Raw genomic sequence first — 24,393 nt, forward strand, 5'->3', positions numbered from 1 at the left:
AGTGTGATTACAAATGGTATGTTTGATGATGAATTGGGACATTGAGCTTTCTCACATGTGTTGTCATTCTATTTTTCACGCTTTTACCTTTGTTGCACACCACATGTTTGTTATAATGTCAATAAGAGATTAATGCCTTATATGCTTGTAATGGTTAATGGGAACTAACTTTGGGGTATTTGGTGATCATTTTTAGAGCATAGCTTTGAGTCTAATTGGTCTTGAATGTGGAATGATCGGTGGTCTTTGATTGAAATCGTTGAGGAATGTTGCACCCCTGGTAAGAGAGACACGAATGCTTGCCTTTCCCTATAATAGATTGGGTGATGCCATTCTTAAGGGTATAGGGTCGTTTATGTTTCTATTGGTGTTACGAGTGTTTTATGATTTAAATGGGCGATATGTGAAGTGGTGAGGAAAGAATCCATGAGGTGTAATGATAATGTTGCCTTGCATTCACTCAAGTTTTTCTTTGATTATTAAGGAAGAGGCAAAAGTTCAAAAATACTTTCAAAATGTCGTTGGCAAGAAATAAAATGATTTTGAGAAAAAACAAAAAAAATATAGTTTTCTTTTTGTAAAAAAAGAGATCAAGGATGTTCTTGAGCTTTTTTTTGAGTGAGACCATTAAATTCTATTTTTGGCTCTCTCTTTATAAGGATGAGTCTTTCACTCGTAGTAACTTATTAAGCTCAAACACTACAAAAAAGGATAATATTGCGGGAGTTTATTTGCGGAGGTTATTTTAACCTCCGTAAAATTATATGAAATGCAGGGGTTAAAAACCCGCCGCTAAAATTTATAAAGTTGCGGGAGTTTTAGACCCCTGCTATAAATTGCGACGGGTTTAAACCCCGCTATCTACCAAAAAATAATGATTATATGCCATAAAAATATAAATTTGAAGGGGTTTTAGACCCCCGCTATAGTAAAAAAAAATAGCGCTGCCACCTAACATTTTTCCTCTTTTTTTTTTTTATTAGGCAAAATATTTTCCTCGCTTCCCCAAATCTATAGGCAGCTCCCTCACCTATCTTATTTTTCCTCTCTCAATTCTCAAATCGGCCGGCCATTTCACTATCTCATTTACATTTCCTCTCTCATTTCCCTATATCATTCATTTGGATCAGGCTATGGCTTAGGTGGATTCATCGTTACACGGAAAGATGAAAATTCCCAAGTTCTATAGTTTGTTCCACAGTACGACAATTAGTGATGTTCCCCAAAAAGTATTAGTTGTCTGTTTCTCTCTCTAAGATTCTTTTAATTACTGTATTTTTTGTTCAAGCATTTACCTAGAAATGATTTTATGATTTACTTTTTGCTGATTGTTAGTTGTGGCTTTATCAATTTTGCCAGAATGGAGACTGCCACTATTTTTCGATTTGCTTTCAGCATATGTAACAGACCTACCAAGGCGTCGTCTCTTGGTGGGTTCGATTTTACTCGGTTCGGGTCATAGCTATGGATGTCTCCTTTTGGAATTAAGGTATTATGGAGTTCTGAATTTTCAGATTCATCTGCTTTAGTTTTTATTTTTGGGTGTTAATTTTGTTGTTTGCAATCTGTTTTTCTCCCGTACAATAAACTCTTGTGGTTTGGCCTTTAATGGATCCTGTACACAGTGATAGCTTTAGTGCATCAAATTTTTTACCTGATTACTTTTATATTTACCTGTTCTGCGCGAATTGATCAAAAAAGGGGGAAAAGGATTGTTAGTTTTGCTTAGCTGTTTCTTATATCAGCACCATTTAAATTTTATGTTCAATGATATAATAGTGACTGTTCGTAAACCAGTTTTAAAAGAGTCGAAACAGTTTTGTAAAGGGTTTTCCAAAGGTGACTTGGCACACCGGATTATGCCAAGTGGAGACTCTAAATAAAAAATGTAAATAGTTCCTTTTCGAAGCTAATTTTTAATATTTTGTCACTTTAATAATAAAAACCCTTTCGAATCTTAAAATATATCTTTTTGGTGTAAAAAGGGGTGTGACAGCTCTGGCGACTCTGCTGGAGATTTTTCAGAATTTGAGCTTATTTTTTTGAAGTTGTATCGGCTTAGTTTGGCACTATAGGTGTATAAATATTTTATTTGTGTTGTTTTGTGTTATTGTTTATCATTGTTGAGTGTCTACGTGCTCTTTGTTTACAATTTTTATCGTATGTGTTACTGCTTTATATCTGACATCATGTGCATAACCCGAGTCATTCTTTCTGCAACAAGTCCTAGAGTGTACGTCGTGCACACAAACTCTAGTTGAGTCACCCTTATTTTAAGAGGGGGAGCCGTCGGATGTATGGAGTGGGTGGAAAGAAAAGCAACCACTGTCGACCATATGCTCCCCCGAATAGCCTTGGTAGTAAACTCCAGCATAATTCAGCCTTTAGGTCATGCTTATCTGCATCATATTGAGACCTAGCGGAACCCACACGGTCCTTTGTAGGAGACTCACCTCGAAAGCATCTCTACGTACTAAATGTTGTATCTTTGAGGGTAATATGGTCATTTGACAGATTGATTTGGGGGAAAGCTTGTGCTAGAATTAAAGCAAGTGTATAGACAAGGAAAAACTGAAAAAAAAGAGGAAAAAGAAAGAAAAAGTGAGTCAAAAAGAAAAAAAGAGTTTTGTAGTTTTTAGAGTTCTTTATGACTTTTGTTTTTCACAATCCAAAAATTCAAAAAGATTTTTTACCTTTCGCACTTATTTTCTCAAAAAAACATCAAAAAGATTTCCCTTTTGTTCCATTAGTAAGCATTCATAATTCAAAAATTTCAAAAAGATTTTTCATTCATAGGAGTTTATACAAAAGAAAAATTCAAAAAAAAAAGATTTTATCTTCATCGTTGTAGTCGTGTCTCTCAAGTCAAGGTTTTGTTTGTTCGTTAATCCTTAATTTTCCAATCTGGACGAACTACGCATCCCTGATTCTCCTCTCTCGGGAGTGAGATACGTAGGCAGCCTATTGTTGGTTCGGGGATCTTATTTGAATTTTTTTTTTTAAAAAAAGTTTTCTTCACTCTTTATTAGAGTAGGTGTTTCACATACATCTTTAAAAGAAAACTACAAAAAAGATTTTTTCTTTAATAGGTTCAAGTTTCATTTTCATATGAAATTCAAAATCGAAAACCCAAAAAGATTTTTCTTTGGTAATCATAGGTTTCATTTTGTATAGGGAGTTTAAACTTAAAAAATATAAAAAAAAATAAAATAAAATTTCGTCAATTCTTTTAACAATTTGTTATTTTCTTTTCTTTTTAAAGTTTCAAGAAAAAGAAAAAAGAAAGGAAAAAGAATTAATTGGCCATGTTGGCAAGACTTCACGAACTACGCACACCTGATTCTCCTATCTCGGGAGTGAGATACGTAGGCGACCTCTTGGGTTCGGTGACCTTTTACAATAAAAAAGTGTTGAAAAAAGTGTTGAATTCTAACGCATTTGCTATCTCTTGTTCAGTTAGTTTAAGGTGGTTGGTTTGTGGCACTTTGGCTGGTCCTCTATATTGCACCAAGTCACAGAGAAAGTTATGGTCAACAAGGATATCAATTTTGTTGTCACTAATCAGATAGGGAGTTCGGGGAATGAGAATGTAGGAGCTAATGAAGAGATTCGGAAATTAAGGCAGCAAATGATAGAAATGCATCGAGCTTGGACGAATGGGTTGCCGCCTCCTCCAATTCCCGCTGATAATCTGCAACATCTTTCTAGTTTGCCTCCAGTGTCACATGCACAATTTCCTATTTTGTTCGACACGCCACAACATGCTTCAGGACCTACTCCAGGGCAACAGTATCCAAACACTTCCAATATCCATTTCCTCACTCCTCAATACAAAATTACCACATGCTCGGCTCCGTTTGCTATTCATGCTTTTGCAGCCCTACTTTCGTCTGAAGCTCCTGCTTTTAATGTCAATCTAATGGTTGTGATTTTTTACTCTACAAGCAACCCTGTATTGAATATTTTTAGTGATATGCATTATGCTTCCGAGCCCACATTTAAGTCGACTGGTCCTTACGACTGTCCTCAACTGCCTGAATTTCCTCCTAACACTAAGAAGTCTGTTATGACAGAAGAATAAGAGGAAATGGCCAAAAAATTTAGAAGTTTGGAACTGACTATGAAAAACTTGCTAGGACTTGGGGGGTACAAAAGTGTCTGATATAAAGATCTGTGCATGTTTCCAGGTGTATATCTTCCTCTTAGTTTTAAAATGCCAAAGTTTGAGAAGTATGATTGACATAGCGATCCTGTAGCATATTTTAGACTCTATTGCAACCATCTAAGGGGCTCTGGAGGGAAGAAAGAATTACTCATGGCATATTTTGACGAGAGTCTTTCAGGCCTAGCTTCAGAATAGTTTGTTGACCAAGACATCGACAAGTGGATTAGTTCGGATGACCTAGCTAATGAATTTGTGCAACAATTCCAATATAATGTGGAGTTGATTCCTGATGAGAAAACCCTAACTAACATGAAGAAAAAGAGTACTGAGACTTTCAGAGAGTATGCGATTAGATGGCGTGAACAAACTGCTAGGGTGAAACCGTCAATGAAAGAAAGTAAGATAGTGGAGGTATTTATTCAAGCACAGGATGAAACATATTATCAACACTTGTTACCTGCATTAGGCAAGCCATTTATTGAGGTCCTCAAAATGGGGGAGATAATATAGAATGGAATTAAGACCTCCGCATTATGACTTTTGCAACATTGAAATCAACTACTCAAGCAATTCAAAAAGGTTCGGAAAGTGTCGAAGGGAAGAAGTATGAGGAAGATGCATCTGCCATTGTAGTTGGACAATAGGTACAGGCAAGAGGACCACACCATCGTTACCCACAGTCTCAAACCTAAGCTTATGCCCAAGCTCCACAGAATCACTCCCAAAATCCATTATACTCCATTCCTCGCTGCCATATCCAGTATACAATGCACAACCATATGTCCAATCCCCTTCTTACCCACAATGGCATGCACCAACTCCTTAGAGTCATCCTCAAACTCCACAAACACACCGAAGCCCTTCTAGACTAGATTTTTGGTCCAAGCTAAATAATGAAACGAGGAAGAAGTCGAGGGATAGCTTCACACTAATTGGAGAATCATATGCCAGTTTATTCCAGAGATTAGTACAGCAGGGCATGATCACTCCTCTCATTGGGTATACTCCTGACCTGAATTCAAGAAGTTTTGATCCTACTGTATGATGTGTATATCCTTCTGATGTTCAGAGTCACAGTATTGAAGATTGTCGTGCTTTGAAAAGAGAAATTAAAACGATGATTCAAGATAAATCAATTATGGTGCAGAACGTTGATCGTGGTGGAAGCTTTAGTCATGCTGATATGCAAACTAGTGGATAAATTATTAGACTGAGTAATTGAGAAGTCACCCCTATCCCTACTAGGAAGAGGTCTGGTAGTTTGTTTTGTTTTCTTTTCTGTTTTTTCGAATTATTTCAAGGTTGTAGTTTGGGATCTATCTTGTTTTGTCCCTGTGTCGTTTATGTTCAAACTTTTCTATTTTTTTATTTCAACTAAATAAAGTGTCCCTTTCCCTTTATGTTTTAAATATATGTTTGTTTTCTTTACACATCACATTTTATGTTGATTCTAGTGATATGACATGCTAGCGGAATTTTCAGCCAGATCTTGAAATCCAGTTTAAGCATGAACATTGAATCAGAGGGTTAACATTAGAAAAAGAGAGCATCCAAGAAAATAGGTAGAGTGTTGATATGTTTGATGACAAGTTGAAGCCTTCTTTGAAAATTAAGACACTTTCTTTGAGAATCACAAGAGTAACTTGATCATTAATTCAAAGACATAGATCAATTTGGTCAAATAGTGGCTGCGTGAACAGAAAGAAAATCATCTCCATAAAATCATGAGTCATTCAATGTGAGGAATGTACAACAAAGATTGAGTTTACTAAAGAAGTAGCGACGCACAGACTCAGTCAAAGTTAATGCTTAAAGGATGTCACAAATGATCTTCGTCTCTCATTCATATTGCATGATATGTACTTAAATTTTCAATGATTGATATGACGAAGGCATTTCATTCTGCTATCTAAACATCGTGTCATCCTTTGTTTACCCCATTTGAGATTTAGTCCTATTTTCTTTCATACCCCTCTTTTGGAATCAAGGTAGAGTTGTCAAAGCTAAAAAGAAAAGTGTCGAGCATAATAATAGAGTCAGAAAAATTTCAAAAAAAAGAGAGAAAAAAAATATGTCCAAAAAGAAAAAAAAAGAAGAATGTCAAGAAAAATAAAGTCAGAAAAGTCCCAAAGAGAAAGAGTCAACAAAATAAAAAATTTAAAATCAAGCAAAAGAACAAGTTGTCAGAACTACGGATGACCTGATGCTCCTCTCTCGGGGGTGAGATACGTAGGCTGCCCTACTAAGGGCTCGGTCCAACCAAATAAATAATTTAGAGTCACCCAACCATAAGAAACTGGGGCATGAGTTAATCCTCATTGTTTGAGTCGATTCCAAAAGTTGTGAGTCCTACCCCACATCAAGTGTTGTTTGGGCCTCATGTCATTCATTCTTTCTAAACTTATCCAAAAGTCAAGTTACAACCAAATAAAGACCTTCAGATCAATCTTTGAGAATGCTAAGGCTAAGCATGCAATGGATATGATGACACATTTTGGGAACTACTCGTCTTCCTCTGCATAAGAAATCAGGAGAGAAATAAAAATGAGAGAGTGTTATTGGTGAAAACCCTCACGGGCACCATAAGGCGATGGTAAGTTGAGAGAGATAAAAATGAGAGAGTCTTATTGGTGAAAACCCTACGAGCACCATAAGGCGATGGTGAGTTGAGAGAAAAATGAGAGAGGCTTGTTGGCAAAAATCCTTCAATGTGCCACTAGCCGAATGAGCTTTTCGAATGCAATGGGTTCAAGCAAGTAACTTAATTTCAGAGCCATTAAATCAACAACAATTGGTAAAAAGTTTGGATGGAAAGATTAGGCAGCTTGATCCAAAATGCATGGAATAATCATTAGAGTTGACTGTCATTTCTAGATAAATTTTTCGTTTCTTTATTTCAAATGGGGACATACATTCTCTTTTCTTTCTTCTCTTTATTTTTATTTTATTTTTCTTTAGTTAGTTGTCCAAATAAAATCATTGTCATTTTTTCTCGTCTTTGAGTCAAGTCCATGTCAAAACAAGTCAGGAAAGATTTTAAAATTGGCTACCAGCTTCTTCAATTGCGCAAAGCAAGACAAAAGATCAACATATGAAAGAGATATGATTGTGAGCCGAAATAAGGTATGTAGAAATTTTTGTCAACCGACAAGTTTGGGAACTCATGAAAATACCAAGGTTCAGAGGGTTTATCTGAAAAACATGACAAAGTAGTGATACTGTATCTGTTTTAGAGTTACTCTTAATAATCTGAGTTCGGGTCAATAAGGCAGCAAGTTAGTGACACATGATAATGGTTGGAACCAAGATTAAATGTGACAGGGGCAAGAGTTATTTCCATAAAAACCAAAGCCATAAACCAGCCACCATATTTTTATACTAACAAGTTTTCTTTGAATGAAACAGGAACACATGTTACCTTCGAATCAAGGATTTTAAAGCCTAAACATCAAAGGCCGTAATATTTTCATTTCTCCAAATACAAGAGACAATGTTGCTACTCAGATTTGGTATTCAAAACCATGGTAAAACTCATAATCCAATATCTCTAGGAGACACACTTCCTTATTTGGGTAATTCAAACAACATTTGTACGGAGACGCACTTCCTTGTTTGAGTAATTCAAGCAACATTTGTAAGGGGACGCACTTCCTTATTTGGAAAACTCAAGCAATATTTGTAAGGAGACACATTTTCTTATTTTGGTAATTCAAGCAACATTTGTAAGGAGATGCACTTTCTTGTTTAGGTAATTCAAGTAACATTTGTGAGGAGATGCACTTCCTTATTTGGTTAATTCAAGCGACGTTAGTGACGAGACATACTTCCTTGTTTGGGTAATTCAAAGGACAATTATGAGGAAACGCACTTCCTTGTTTGTTTAATTCAAGCGGTATTTATGAGAAGATACACTTCCTTGTTTATTTAATCCAAGCGGCATTGGTAAGGAGACGCAGTTCCTTGTTTGGGTAGTTCAAGAGATATTTGTTAGGAGACACACTTCCATATTTGGGTAAGTCAAACGGTATCTGTAAGGAGATGGACTTCCTTGTTTGGTAATTCAAGCAAAATTTTTAAGGAGACACTTTTATTATTTTGGTAATTCAAGCAACATTTTTAAGGAGACGCACTTCTTTGTTTGGTAATTCAAGCAATATTTCTAAGGAAACGCACTTCCTTGTTTGGTAATTCAAGCGGTATTTGTAAGGAGACGCACTTCCTTGTTTGGTAATTCAAGCGATATTTGTAAGGAGACGCACTTCCCTATTTGGGCAATTCAAGCAACATTTGTAAGGAGGAACACTTTCTTGTTTGGGTAATTCAAGCAGCATTGGTAAGGAGACACACTTTCTTGCTTTGGTAATTTAAGCGGCATTGGTAAGGAGAGTACTTCCTTATTTTGGTAATTCAAGAGGCATTGGTAAGAAGACACACTTTCCTATTTGGGTATTTCTGGCAATATTTGTAAGGAGACACACTTCCTTGTTTGGGTAATTCAAGCAGCATTGGTAAGGAGACACACTTTCTTATTTTGGTAATTTAAGCAGCATTGGTAAGGAGACGCACTTTCTTGTTTTGGTAATTCAAGAGGCATTGGTAAGGAGATGCACTTTCCTGTTTGGGTATTTCTAGCAACATTTGTAAGAAGACGTATTCTTTGTTTGGGTAATTCAAGCAGCATTTGTAAGGAGACACACTTCCTTGTTTGGGTAATTCAACCGATATTTGTAAGGATATGCACTTCTTTATTTTGGTAATTTAAGCAACATCTGTAAGGAGACGCACTTTCTTATTTGGGTAATTCAAGCAACGTCTGTAAGAAGACGCACTTCCTTGTTTGGGTAATTCAAGCGGCATTTGTAAGAAGATGTACTTTATTATTTGGTAACTCAAGCAAAATTGGAGCCCGCCAGAAGCACAAGGTGAATAAATGAAAAGTCAAGCAACAAGGTGAAACAATTGATAGCCAAGTAACAAATTAAAAAATTGCAAGTATGGAGCCCACCTGAAGAATAGGGTGATGAAACTCAGGCCAAGAGTTTGAAAAAAGCTGCAGAGATAGGACTTTTGTAATTTTATTTATCTTTTTAACTCTTGTAATTTTTCATTTTTTGATGTAATGACAGATCGCAACCGGAACCTCGATGGGACCTCACTCGACTATCCAACTCGGTATATTGCATCTCTTTCCAATCCTTTGAGATACTTGTCACTTGATTCCCTCATAACTTGGGTAGGTAGGATGTCCTAAGTCAAGACTTCGTGTCCCTCCTTCCTTCTGTTTCATTCTTTTAATAATGGTCGGGACAAAATTCTATCTCGTTGTCTACTTCTTTGTCTGAAAACACTTTATGTTTACATTCAAAGGGTGCATGCTGTAGACACCTAATTTTGTCCCTCCCAAATTCTATTTTATTCATTTTTAGCTCACACTTTACTACACACCCTCACACGTGTGATAATCCCTCCACAAAATAACAAAACAATAACATTTAACTAATTTTATCTTATCCTAACAACCTACCCAATCAAAATAAACCACCTCATTACCTCACCCCTACCCCACCTCCCTCTAGGCATCCCACTCCCTCACGTGACTCCCCCATATTTTTTTTTACAAAAAGGGCATATATACGCACTAAGAACACACAAGAACAGGGGGATTCTTGATTTTTTTAATTTTACATAGAGAGAGAGAGATACGAAAGTGGGATGAGCCATTGATGAACTCCATTTTTCTTCTCCACATATAGATAACCATACGTACACCACCAAAATGATTCCACCATTCTCATCACACATCCAAACCACACATGATATCACACATAGACACCCCAAAGGAGAGTAGAATAGAGAGAGATGGGACAGAAGAACCTAACTGGAGATCGCATTTTTTGTCCGTTCTTCACCGAAAATCACCTCACCCTCTCTGTTTTAACTCCAAAACCCACTGGAAGTTTAATTTAATCCATCGCCATTGCCGAGAGACCAGATTAGGATTAGTTTAGGTTAGATTTTGGATAGTTTGGGTTAGATTTCGATTTACTCAGGTTAGTTTCGGTTTGTTTGGGTTCTTGTGGGTTCAGTTTTTTGGGGGTTTCGTCTATTTTGCATTTTTGTTGCTGAAATTGGCTGTGGTATTCATCGACTGTTGGTTGCGTTATGTTGGAATTTGGGTAATTTGGGTGCCGTTAGTCTTAATCGGATCATTCGTGGTCAATTTTTGTGATTTTTGGTTTCTCTATACCGAGTTTGGATTTCTTCACTGTTGAGGTCTCACTATTCGGGCTCTCGGATTTGGTTTTCTTAACTCATATTATCAACGAAATTTGATATTGGAAGGTCCATTTCTTAACCCGCTCTCTTTTATTTATCTTGGTGCGGTGAATTAGTTTTGATTATGTGTGGCATTATTATGTTTTGTTAGTTTTTTTTGTTGATGTTGATCATGACGTTTGTTGATTCGACCATGTTTGAGGGATGAGTTTGACCATATATTAATTATTGATTGATAAAAATAAAGTTCGGGGCGGGAATGGAGAAATCAGTAAAAGTTGAATGTAGGTTAATTTGGGTTGGTAGACTTTTGTTTAATTCAAAATAAGCATGAATGCGGATCGGAACATGATAGAATTATAACATGTGGAAATGGATAGACAAACATAGTTTGGGGTAATCAAATTTAGGATTAAGTTTTCGTTGAATGTTTGAATATGGAATGTTGATTGAATATCTTCTGGTTTATGGTACTTGATTCAATTTTATCATTTGGCCGGGGAATGCCCCAAAGTTCTTGTATTATTTTATCCGGAGAATGCCCCGAAGTATTTTGTACTCGGAGGATGTCCGTGATGAAGGCCAGAGGCGTCGGGTAAAACATAGGAGCGTAGTTAGGATTAGTATAGGATAGATAGGATTTATTTACACATTTTTTCTTGGACTGTATAATTGGGCTGAACATTATATTTTTAGGGTTTGTTTTGATCTGTGTTCGTTTGCTTGATTGTTGTGTGTTTATGTCGTTTATACATCTTTAGTTTCAAATTTAGCCGATATTCTCCACCAAGTGACCGTGGTCGAACCACGGGATCGAGGGGTGCCTAACACATTCCCCTCGGTCAACAGAATTCCATAGCCGGAATCTCTGTTCGCAAACTAGTTTTAAAAGAGTCAAAACAGTTTTGAAAAGGATTTTCCAAAGGTTACTTGGCACATCGGATTATGCCAAGTGGCGACTCTGAATAAAAAATATAAATAGTCCTTTTTCGAAATAAATTTTTAATATCTTGTCTCTTTAATAATATAAACCCTTTCGAATCTTAAAATATATCTTTTTGGTGTAAAAAGGGGTGTGACAGTTCCACTCATTTTTTTTTTCAAAAATATGAATGCATTTGTTTGTTTCTTTGGTTATAGGGAGCTGGAGAGCTTTTTGGAGCTACAGTTATGAGCATTAGAAAGGCTGGGATGGTTGCTTCCCTGATATTGGTGTTGTTTCATCTCACCGAAGTTTACTTCATTCAGGTATGTTGCTCGGATCCTACAAAAATGTATCTGGACCGTATCATATTCTTAAAAAATGCACTACTTTTGGAGGATCCAACACACGCCTGTCGACATTTCTAAAGAGTTCGAGCAACATAGTACAATAGTTTCTTATAACATTTTATTCATGCTTAGGAAAGCTAAACTCAAGAATCCTACTCAAGTTAAACTTGATGATGCTTCTTTTATCATGAGTTAATAACAAATGTAGCCCAATAAAGTGGGAACATTAACATTTTCCAAAGCCATTTCTCCTTTGATAAAGAGTTTTGCAAACATGAGATAGTAATATAACTATTAGTACATATTAAATTTGATGAGTTCGACCTGAATTAGATCTCCGAGAGGATAAGAAGTTCTTCGTGGACTATCCAGGTGTTGTTCCACTTACCACAGCTCAGGTATAATACCTTCAACGTGTCTTGAATAACAATTGTATATTCCCTCTAGCAAAATCTTAATTCTTACTTCGTTTTAAGGGTGAGGAGATGAAGAAGTCAATTGGTGTTACTGCTTACATTGAATGTAGTGCAAAAACACAACAGGTGCTTTTCTAATTTAACGATAACTTATATGGTTAAGTTTTTAATTTATCTAATCATATATTTCAATTGCCAAGATTGTAAAATATTAAGGCTGCTCTTGATGCTGCCATTAAGGTGGTACTACAACCATCCAAGCAAAAGAAAAAGAAGAGAAGAAGGGTCAGAAAGCCTGCTCTATCTTGTGAGTGCTGAAAAACATTAGCTGGGTGAAGGAGATGTTTTAAGGTTGAGGATCTAAGAAAGTCAATATTCAATTATGATGATGTAATTGTGTGGTTGGAGTGGATCTTAGAATATTGAAGTTTTGTTTGTTTAAATTTGATTTTGGAGTTTGAAGATACTAGTTAATGTTGAAAATTTAATTTTGAAGTTTAATGTTCAATTTATTTTTGATATGCTTTTCCATTACAATGTTTAATTACTCATGTTGTATTAATGATATATGAATTGAAACAATATTGGATTCTAGGTTTTGTCTAAAGGAATAATTAAATTTGAGCTAAAATTAGAATATATAATTAGTTATTGAAAATTGATGGGCCTACTAATTTTTTTTTAAAAAAATAAAAAATAAAATTACAGAGGTTTTAAACCCCCGCAACTTTTAAATAAAAATTTATTATAAAAATAATTAAATTTAGAGTAACGGGGGTCAACCCCCGCAAAATAACCGCTGCAAATTAATTATGGAAGTCGGAAAAAACCACCGCAAATTATTTGTGATAGCTCGAATTGTGGGGGTTTTGGATAGCACCGGAATTACATTTTGTGGAGATTTAAAAACCCCGCAAATCGTAAAATTAACCCTCACAATTTGACCAATTTTTTGTAGTGAAATTGCTCAAATCGGTTAGGAGATTAACTTTTTGCTCTATGAGTACGATGCTCTGTGTGGTGAGATGTTTGAATACTTTTTGTACATGTGTAGTCTAGAACTTGCCCCGAGTGTGTTCAAAGCGAAATCCTAGACAAGTTTGGAATGACCCGAGGTCATTTTTGACCCATCACATGACCAAATTTCTACCTCAACATCGTTCCCTAGTTAAACCCTTTGAGCCTTTTTGCCCATTTTTCTTTCTTTTTGTAATGATAACCTTGCTAAAACACCTAAACCCTTTTAAAATCTTTCTTTTGGCACTCAACCTCCTTTGATGCGTCGTATGATTCAAGGTATTGAAATATATTTGAAAGCCTACGTTTGGAGGATTTGTGTAGTTGTGAGAGTAATGTAAGGATGTTTCATACTCCAAGTTTGGGAGAATTAATGTGATGTGCTAAGATGAGCTAAAAAAAAGAAGGTGTATGTGAGGTGGTCAATTCATGTGCTTAATAGGCAAGAGACAAACTTGATTATAAAGTTATATAGCCTAGCCCATATAATGTGAAGAAAAATGAGACAAATAGGGGGCTAAGAAGAGTTCAAAGTTAGAATGTCTCTTGAAAAAGTCAAAGAAAGAAAGAAAGAAAATTGTGGCTTTGAATTGTTTAGTAAATGTTAATAAATTTTTTTGGGGAAAATGGGAAATGATTTAAAGGAGAATAAGGTGGATAGTTTGAAAATTTTGGGGTAGAAAGGGTTGAGAAATTGCATTGAAGGACATATTTTAGTCACTTGATCCATAGATATTCCTTCCTACACCTTAAGTCTTCACCTTGACACGTAAGACCTTAGCGATTTCAAACTAGGTAAGTCTACATTAGTGACGAAAAATACAAAGGGCAAGCCTATGATTCTACTCATTGTACTTGAATTTCTTAGCGAGAGTGAGTGTGAATTCTTTCATTATTTGAGCTCCTTTAAAAATTTTCATGTATTATGTGTGTGGAGCTAACTCTGGCTTGTGAGCGGCATCGATACTTTGGGTAGAGGGTGAAGTCTTACTCTCGATTTGGATAAATGGGTGAAGTAAGTTGCATTGTGAAGAATGAGATAATTTTTGAAAATTTTGTGTTTCCTCTTAATATTGCTTTATTGATTTTTGAAGGTTCATTTGATACAAATTTACATCCTTGCATTTTAAATATGAGCTTATTGAAATTTTTTAGTTATTTGTTGCCATGACGTGTTTGAAAGTCTTTGTAAAGCTTTGTTAGCTTTTTCCGTTAGTATAGCTTTCTTTTGGGTTGATTTGAGTTAAATACCCTATCTCATTGAACTATTCTTGGTTGCTTGAGGACAAGCAATAGTTTAAGTTTGGGGGGTTGACAGGTCGTCAATCTGACGACTTGCTAGCACCCTTTAGGCCTAAATTATCATACTTTTTCGTTGATTTGATGGTAATCTCTTACTTCATGCTCATTTATATAGGTAATAGTTAAAAATGGAATATGAGAAAGTAATTCAAGTCAACAAGAGGCCAAATGTGAAGGAAAAGAGCTATCTACTTTGCATCCGCTTTGCATCTGTTTAGGAGTTGTTTTTCATCTGATCTGTATCTGCTCTCCATCCGCTTTGAATCCACTCAAGCAGATCAAAAGCAAGTTGGCAATTTTATAATTTTTTTAAATGTGCAAGTGGGGCTTATTTAAGGGGTCTTGTACCTCATTTTCACCAATCATTCTACAACCCTACCTCCCTTATTTAGTCTAGGGATTTTGTAACTTCTTGGTACTTAGAGAAAGACTTGTACTAAATTTTAAGCTAAGAAGACATTAGAGTGATTTCTAAGTGTAGATTTGGCTTCATCCATTGAAGATTAATTGAATTCTAAAGGGTGGTTTGCACTCTCTTTATTTTCTTATGGATAATTTTGATGGAAATATTAATTTATTTGTGTTTATTATCATTATGAGTTGCTAAATCTACCTCTTGGGATTATGCTTGATTAGGATGAAATTGTATGTGGGTAGTGATTAATTTGTGCATATGATAGTTTATTGATGATGAGTTCAATTATTGCTTGAGTATTGTGATTGGAATTTGATGGGTGAAAGCCCTAAATACCCGTGTGGGTTTGATGGGTGAAAGCTCCAAACTCTAGAAAGCTTAAGTCCATCTTCTAAAGAAGGGTTTTGGGTAAGCTTTGGAAATCCATATCATCCTCGAAAGAGGGAAGTGAAGACCAAAGCAGTGGTAGACAATTATGTGTGTAGTTTGTGAATCTATCACTATCTTAGACGTAAGGGTGGTTGTGAAATTAACTATGCCATGGGTTTCATCCTAGAAATAGGGATTCCCAATTGAGGTATTGGGTGGCTTTGATTGACACATTTGTTAGGTGCTCGAAAGAGCCAACGAGTGAAATTTTTGTGGTTTTGTCGAAAGACTAGCCTCAAAGACGTTATACCTATCCTACCACATCATCAATAATTAGAATTTGCATTAAATTGTCATGTTCCTATTCAGATCTTGTCCCTAGGAAAGCATAGTCCCAAGATCCATTTTAATTGATTACACTCTAATTGTTCTTAGTCTCGAATTAGTCCTTAGAAGCCCAAAAATTACTTCCACATCCCACATGATTGAAAACTCCCCAAACCATTTTGTACCTTCAGGTTGAATTGGGCAAACACTACTATTTTGAATTAACTCAATCGCCACTCATATTGTTCCTTATGGATTTGACCCCGACTCTTGTTGGGTAAATATATTGAATACGACCGTCTTGCACTAAATTGACGTATAAATTGAGCGTTATTAGTCATCGTGCAAGAACTTCTAAACAATGATGATGTCCAAAAGAGATATCCAAAAATAAAGTAAATAAAGAATGTTTCATTGTTCGAAAGATGGACAAGAACAATAAGATGACCCATGATAGCCTGGAGACGGAGTGCTCACCCTTGGATTAAGATCTGCTTTCAAACTCTAGAGGTGAGGTCATATCTGAGTCTCTAGAACACTTTTGCACTTAACAAAAGAAGAGTATAGGGTAGTATCAGTACAAACCATTATGTACTGGCAGGTATCATAGGTCAACTCAATTTAATAGCACATACATAACATAAATCAAATAACAAACAAACAGGCATCGTCACATAATAAATATTCAATGAATCAACAATACAGCAACAACAGGTCAAACAGCGCTCACAAATAAGCTACATAGCCATCAAGAGTATCAGCCATATGGTAAAAATCTACAGAATCAACACAAATATGTACACACATGCTATGAGACTTATTTTTGCCCAAATAGTCATGACCTGCAGGGAACAATCTATGTTCATGTACTGTACCGACGTGGTACCCGATCTAACATATACATATCCATACCGTCGTGGTACCCGATTCAACATATACATATTCGTACCGGTGTGGTACCTAATCTAATATATACACATCCGTACCGGCGTGGTACCCAATCCATCATATACACATCCGTACCAGCGTGGTACCCGAACCAACACATATATATTCGTACCGGCGTGGCACTCGATCCAATATCTACACATCCGTACCGGCGTGGCACTAGATCCAACATATACACATCTGTACCAGCGTGACATCCGATCCAACATATACACATCCGTACTGGCGTGGTATATGATCCAATCTATACACATCCATACCGGCGTGGTACCCGATCCAACATATACATATCCGTACCAATGTGGTACCCGATCCAAAATATACATATTCGTTCCAGCGTGGTACCCGATCCAACACATACACATCCATACCGGTGTGGTACCCAATCCAACACATACACATCCATACCGGTGTGGTACCCAATCCAACATATAAAGGTCCTATCAATATCAAATTTACATAATCCCACAGCATACAACACAATGTACCAAGTTTACAAGAACACTTAAAGTCATGAGACAATTCCATCAAGTAAATTTCAATAATCATTTATACACGCATCAACAATCCAAACAACAATAATTTCAAGCTTAGCATGTACGAAAACCAATCAACAAGTATCTAATTTAGGAGCATACACATAATTAAGTCGAGTTTAAACTCCAATTAAATCATAACCTACTTCAATCGAAGAATCCAAATGTAAGCTAATTTGCAAGGGTCTTGCCCTTCCGTAAGGTCTCCAAATGATCAAAATCTATTCAAAAATATAATCCCTATAAGAGTATGAATCTAATGAAAACCCTACTATTATGATTATCTTTAATTGAATTAGAATTCACTTCAAAATTAAAGTGAACCGTTGAAACAGTGGCTGCCCAATGGCCTAATTAACGTCACTGCCATCAAACTCTCATTCATAACATCTTTTCTTCTTTTTGTCATTACTAAGGAAAACTTATTCATTGCAAGTTAAATAACTCTAAGTATCAAACAATTACAACTCAGTGGTGTTGTAGGTCATTCACGTAATCTATAACATATAATTAACATCAACCCACTGTAATGGTGCCAATTGATGCCAATTCTTTACAACAGCATCAAATTTGCTCAATTCACAACTTTTTGAATATAAATTTACATACTTGGAAACCATAGTATCAAAACACCCGAGGTAGAAAATTATGGGGATGAGGTAAAAGTATAAGCATTCTAAAGAAGCCTTTTACTGTTATAGATTATTTACACGTCTATTGTTGGTATTAGGATTAGTGTAATGAATAGCATAACCAAACCCGTCTAATGTACATAAAATATACAATCTCACATTCTATTCACAAATCCAGAAGGATCAAGAAACATTTTCTCATCATATAAGAATGCAGCATACAAGGAATTAGTAGTAGAGAACTACTCACTTACTCGAAATAGTGCGAGATAGATAGAGATTCCCACCCGTCAAAGCTGTAATGCGAAAACTGTAACTCTTGTGCCCCCCTCCCCTCCTGCCCTAATATCTGATGATATTAATATTATAAATGGTAAATCCTAACCACTTAATTTCATCCCTATATTAACCACAAAAATAAATAAATTGTTATTTTGACCCACTAATTTATCAATTAAATAGTTATTTATAATACTCAAAACTTTCAAACACCTCAAAAGTTGATACTACTCATCCCGTGAGTCATAATTTACGTACTCCAACCACGAGAAGGGCTAAAATAGAGAAGACGAGAAAATTTCACAAACGACCGGGTGGGTTGTTACAATTGTAGAGTTCAATTATATATTATTTATGAAGAAGTGTTCCCTCTGTCTAACAATATTTATTCACTACTGATTTGACATAATCTTAAGAAATAATAAATAATATGGATAATATAATCTTACTATATCCCTCTTTAAATATAATAAATTTAATGCTCTAGAAAATGTATTGGACAATGAATAGTATATAATAGAAAGGGTAAAATAGGCACAAATGAGTAAATTTAGCTTTGGTTTTCCAAAACTAAAAATATTATTGAACATCTAGCTACATTTAATAACATGGACAAGTAAAAATGAAGGAAGAAAATATAATTTTCCTGATCCGAAGCAATCGAAAGTACATTACGAAGTGATGAAGTATTCAAAGTGCAATATTCAAAGTGCATGCATGTTACAAGAATTGAATATTAATTAGAGTACTAAAGATTCTCATAAAAGGCCAAAACAAACTTTTTCTATGATATATTGTTGATAAGTGCGACACTTTGATGAGCATGGGTTGATGAGGGAGAGTTGAGTGATTCTTGAATGAAGTGAGAGTTAAAAGGGATAAAGGGTGATGAAACTCTTGATTGAAATGGAGTTACAAATTTCAATTTTGTTATATATAACAGGATAACACAAATATCCAAATTATTTTTCGTTCAAAATTTGCACGTGCCTAGATTCAAATGGACAATACATGTATAGACTTGGATTCGTAACATTAAGGAGTTCATAAATATTTAATGTAGTTGTTAGCTTAATTTTCGCTGCAGCTGCAGGTGTTGGATAAATACAATAACACGTAAATCAACCCATTTGTTTAAATAGTGTAACTACTCTTCATTGATGAAAAAGGCGCATAATTAAACAAGCACAAAATATATAAAAAAGCAAAATACTCAAATTACTGCATAGTAATTGAGTATATATACATAGTTCAAGGGTTTAACAACCCTTGGTTTATTTAATACACATATTTATATATTATAGTAAACTAACACTATTGCGAATCTCCACTGGCATTATTCCTTGAACCACACATGCAGCTGATTTTAACTAACTCTGCAAAAGATAGAACAAAAGGAGCAAAATTAGATACGAAGTATTATTTTTTGCTCTTTTGAAATTGAAAGATCCCCCAGAAGGTAAATGTATACAAGTATAAAACATGTAGTACTTCTTGTTATCTTTTAATTAAGTAAATTGACACTATGAAAATCATTTCATTCTGTCAATAGATATAAGTTAAATTCTTACGTGTCACAATTGATGGTCCTGGAGATAGGGACGTTGAGGGCTACACCGCACTTGCTAGGGAGAGCCTGTGCAGCATCATCTTTAAGGTTGGGGTATCGATTTGCTGCAGCCTTAAGACAGTTGCAAGCTGTCCTCCTTTCATCAGTAGACTTAGCCAAACCACTCAAGGTTTTTACCCCGCTGCAGCAAGCTGCACCGGGCTCACCACCCTGTGTCAGGTACGAGACACAGGGTGCTACATTAGCGTCAACTTGACCACAAGTGATTCCCCACTGTTCATCTAGCCGCGCAGCCATTGCTAGCTGAACCGCGGCTAGCACAACTAGAGCTAGTACTACTGCAACAGCCTTCATGATTATAACTTAATTTAATTTCCTTAATTTGTATACTAGACCTTTTCTTAATGGAATGAATATAATTGTAAATCGAGTGTAGTGTATTTATACTAATTTAGATATGGCTAACGGTGGATAAAGTGCCTAAGAATTTGTGGATAAATATGTTTTGTTAATTTTGGTTTTTTCTTACGTTTAGCATATATTATTGCATGATATGTGCCTTATATAGCTAGCAAAGATGACAATGGTACATTAAGTTTTGGATTTTTCTTTGGTTTAGTATATATTATCGCATGATATGTGCCTTATATAGCTAACAAAGATGACAATAATGTCATGCTAATTTTGGTTTTCTCTTTCTTTATTACGAGGGATACTGCACCTCCATCGTATTCGTGGGTACCTCTACATCGATCACCATTTAACTCTAATTTAATTTGGACACACTACTTGTTCTTATAATAGCACCTTGTTTGGATCGTTTAATTTACCCGTTGTATCATTATTAGTTATTATAAATATATATCATGTTTATTTTGATTGTAATTTAAAATTATTAATTGCATCGTATTATTTAAGTTGGTCTTCTAATATTAAAAAGTCTGATTTTATGTAACATGTCGTTATATGATTTATCTTTTCAATTATATCTCTCTTTAATATTTCATAATTCTATTGTAAAATTTATCCTGTAACTCCTCTCCACCCGATCATATCTTAGCCTACGTTTTCCGTTTTTCGCATCGTCATCTTCTTGCTTTGTACGTCCACTCTTTATTTCTTTGATCATCTTTGTCTCTTTCTACGCTGTGTTTGAGTTGCATGCTTCGTTTTTCTTTCTTTGGTGTGGATCATTCTGTTTTTTTTTTACAGTCAAACGACATAAATTTTGAAGATGTATTGCTTAATCAACAACAATAAATCTAGTGTATTCTCACATAGTGGATGGGTCTGGAGAGGGTAAGATGTACGCAATCCATACCACTACCTCCGGAAAAGTAGAAAGACTGTTTCCGAAAATGTATTGCTTAATCAAATGAAAAAAAGGGAAAATTACAATATATAATACTTTTCATGTAGTTTTTGAACATCTAAATTTTAATTTAAAAAATTAAATCAATCTAATCTAATTTAACTTTGGAACTTAGTCAAATTGACTTATGAAAAATAAGAGAAAATAACTAAAATGGAATGGAGGGATAGCTAGGTAGCGTGTGTGCTATGTAATAGTTTAATGATGTTCTTTCACTTAGGTGCATGAATTTAATTGTGTTTGGATTTGGCTTGAGTTTGTTTTCAATAAATCCCATTTTCATTAATTTTGTCTGAATATGCAAGAATAATTTAATAGCTATGTTTATAAAGCATGATTTGTGACAAATTAGCACCATAAAATTGTCTTAAATTATTTTAAATAGTAATCATTGATAACTTTTATTTAGCTTAAGGTATTTTAGTAAATCTATGAGATCCTTTCTATTATGTGTGAATTTGAGAATGGTTATTGACTTATTGTTAAACTTGAGCTTTTAAGTTTGAGAAATAGGTTTGTGAAGTAGTGATTTAATTCAAGTGAGTCTTATTGGATTTTATTGGGGAACTTTTGAAGAGTTTAAATCTAAAGTTTTAGTACGTTTACAGAAGATTATGGATGTGTTTGGTAGGAAGGAAAATGATTTCCTAGAAAATATTTTTTCTGAAAAACAGGTGGATTTAATTTACTTTTTAGTCTTTGATAAGCAAGTAAAAAAATATTATTTCAAAAGCATTTAACAATATTTATGTAGATACTCCATAAGATCAAATATATTAAACAATATTTATGTAGAAACTTTAATAACAAATATTTTGAAGGGGAACGTTGGAGTAACTGGTAAAGTTGCTACCATGTGACGTCATGGGTTCAAATCTTGAAAACAACCTCAGACAGAAATGCAAGGTAAGGTTGCGTACAATATGTTAGGGTTTTGGCCCTGATTTTCTTTCCAAAATTAAGTTTTACTTTTCTTGAAAGAAAAATAAAAATAATACCATAATTACTTTTAATTTTCCTAAAAGAAAACTATAAAACTTTTCCATATTTGGCTAATAAGAGGAAAGATTTTGGAACTTTATAAATAGAAGACCCTCTCTTCTCATACCATAACACAGTAGCATCCACAGTATAGTCGTTTAAGAGTTTTAATTTGTTTAGAGAGAGATTTCCTCTCTCATTAATTTTTATGTTTTTAATATTAGGTTTTATTATATGTAGTCCAATTGGTCAAAACATATAATAATTTTATGCTTTTTAGTATTGTTTTTTTTGTTGTCTGATTTATCGTCTCATAGTTTACAAATAATAGCTTCCGCATGACGTCTTCTTGCTTTTGAACCTAACACAATACCTTTGTGGTGGGGCACTTCCCCGAACCCTACGCATAGCGGAAGTTTTAGTACATCAAACTGTCTTTTTAAAAAAAAAAAAAAAAATTATGTAGAAACGATTTTAACTCTTATTATAGACAGAAGGCACTTGTTAGAAACAAAAATAAAAGGTAACATTTATGCCTAGACCATTTGAATGCTTACTATATACAGAAGACATTCGTTAAAAATAGTGTTTCAGAAAATAGTTTTGGAAATTCATTTGGGGCTGTCTCGAAGTGTGGCACTGGTAAAATATCTCGAGTCTCACGTGTGAGACTTAGTTTTGGTAAAACATACGTCATAAGTGTCTGATTGATCGTCATAAACAGGCATAAGAGTCCGTTTGGATAGGCTGAAAAAACGTGGCTGAAAAAAAAATCTTTAAAAGTGATGAACTTATTTTAAAAATAAGTAGTTAAGTGTTTGGATAAAAGTGCTGAAACTGAAAAAAAGTAATTGATGTGATTGGTAAATAATGTTTTTAAGCACTTTTTTTTGTCAAAATAACTGAAATATCGTTATAATTGTTAGTAATATATAGAGTTGATTATTATTAATTTTTGTTGCTCAAATGATTCAAATGAAAATTAATATATATTTTAATATATATATATATATATATTAAAAAAAATATTTTCATGAATGACTATTAATTTGTGCGCTAAAAAAATATTTTTTAAAAAAGTTTAAGTGTTGAATGTTTGTATTTGAAAAAAATAGTTATATATTAAAAGATTATTTGTTTCTTCTTGGTTACGTTAAGATTTCGTATCATTAAGGTGCAATTTGTGACGACACTTCCATTTCTTATTAAACTGGACTTGTTGCTTTTAACCTTCGAGGATTATATTAATATATATGTCGAGCTTATTATTAAGCAAAATATATATATTTTACTAATCATTATAATTACATTAATAGATAAATAGTTTCATACAAAAAAGGTACTAATATGGCTAGAGTTAAATTCGCCATAAATACAAAAGGTGAAAATATTTAATTAGTTCAAGCATTAAGCATTACAAATATCATTAACAATCATATCACAAAGCCACACCCAATGCACATTACTTTCATATCCATTATTGTGCCCTAGAATGGATCCTCTCCAATTTTAAAATGATCAAATTGAGTGTAAATAAACTAATTATACTATTTAGATTTATTTCCTAAATTATTGCATTAGAGTTTTATGTCTATTCGAAATATGGAAAATAATTTAATGATTAACCAGTATTTTAGACTATATTGTCAAAAATAAAATAATAAACATCACGTAAATGAGTCCACTTGGAAGATTCGCAAATGTCACTCACCAATATTGTTTTTATTAAACATAAATAAATATGGTCAAATAATTTCATCATTGGTTTGGCAGCGGCGTGGATTTTCTCAGAGAAATGAAAGTGTTTGTGTGAAGTGTTCTATGAAGGAGAATTAGGGATAAAGGGTAAAATTGGAATAAGGAATAATTACAAGGGATACAAAGGTAATTTACTTGGTCAACTTAAATAGATTATAAGTTCCAAAAAAAAAAGTTAGGATTTAAAGCTTCTTGTTTTTGGCTTAAAAAATGTCAAAAATAACTTTTTTTAAAGCACTTCCAAAAATTGCCAAACACATTTTTAAGCAAAAAACAACTTATAATCTATTTTAACTAAATTATATCTCTTCCAAACACACACTAAGACCCGATCTTCGTTAATATATCGTACTTAAATAAAATATGCACTGTCAAATTCCTTATAAGCTAACACTGTTGACTCACATAATTTTTAATAAAGGAATTGTACTTGATAACTTCTCATCTATAGAAATAGGAAAATTAAGAATTACTCAAATAAGAAGTTGTATTATTGCATATATATTTACCATTTGAAAACACAATGAGTTGAATATCACTTAATATTTTTTAAATATATGTATTCTAATTTTTCATCTTCACTTATCATTGTTCTTTATATTTTGTCAAATATCTCAAAATTATCTTGTTATTTCTCTATTTGAAAGTAATTTTATTTCTATTCAGGAGTGATGTCTAAAGTTTTAATTATAATATAAAATAAAGTTCATTAGTTAATTTCCTTTAGTGGGTAATTAAATTGTATGGTATGGTATTAA

At 34.1% G+C, this 24,393-nt stretch overlaps 1 protein-coding gene across 1 annotated transcript; it reads right to left on the reverse strand.

The window, feature by feature from the left end:
• Nucleotides 1-19,083: 19,083 nt before the first annotated feature.
• Nucleotides 19,084-19,944, reverse strand: LOC107845193 (non-specific lipid-transfer protein 1). The gene is made up of 2 exons (XM_016689443.2): nucleotides 19,526-19,944; nucleotides 19,084-19,330 (listed from the first exon to the last, which is right to left on the reverse strand). Exons 1-2 carry the CDS (start codon nucleotides 19,876-19,878, stop codon nucleotides 19,321-19,323), a joined length of 363 nt encoding a protein of 120 aa, XP_016544929.2. The 5' UTR covers nucleotides 19,879-19,944; the 3' UTR covers nucleotides 19,084-19,320.
• Between the last annotated feature and the right edge of the window lie 4,449 nt (nucleotides 19,945-24,393).

The sequence above is a fragment of the Capsicum annuum genome, chromosome 8 (assembly GCF_002878395.1).
Source record: "Capsicum annuum cultivar UCD-10X-F1 chromosome 8, UCD10Xv1.1, whole genome shotgun sequence".
Lineage (NCBI taxonomy): Eukaryota > Viridiplantae > Streptophyta > Magnoliopsida > Solanales > Solanaceae > Capsicum > Capsicum annuum.

Excerpts from the sequence above, each read along its gene's own strand:
- LOC107845193 (XM_016689443.2), bottom strand. The coding sequence starts at position 19,878 with ATGAAGGCTGTTGCAGTAGTACTAGCTCTAGTTGTGCTAGCCGCGGTT.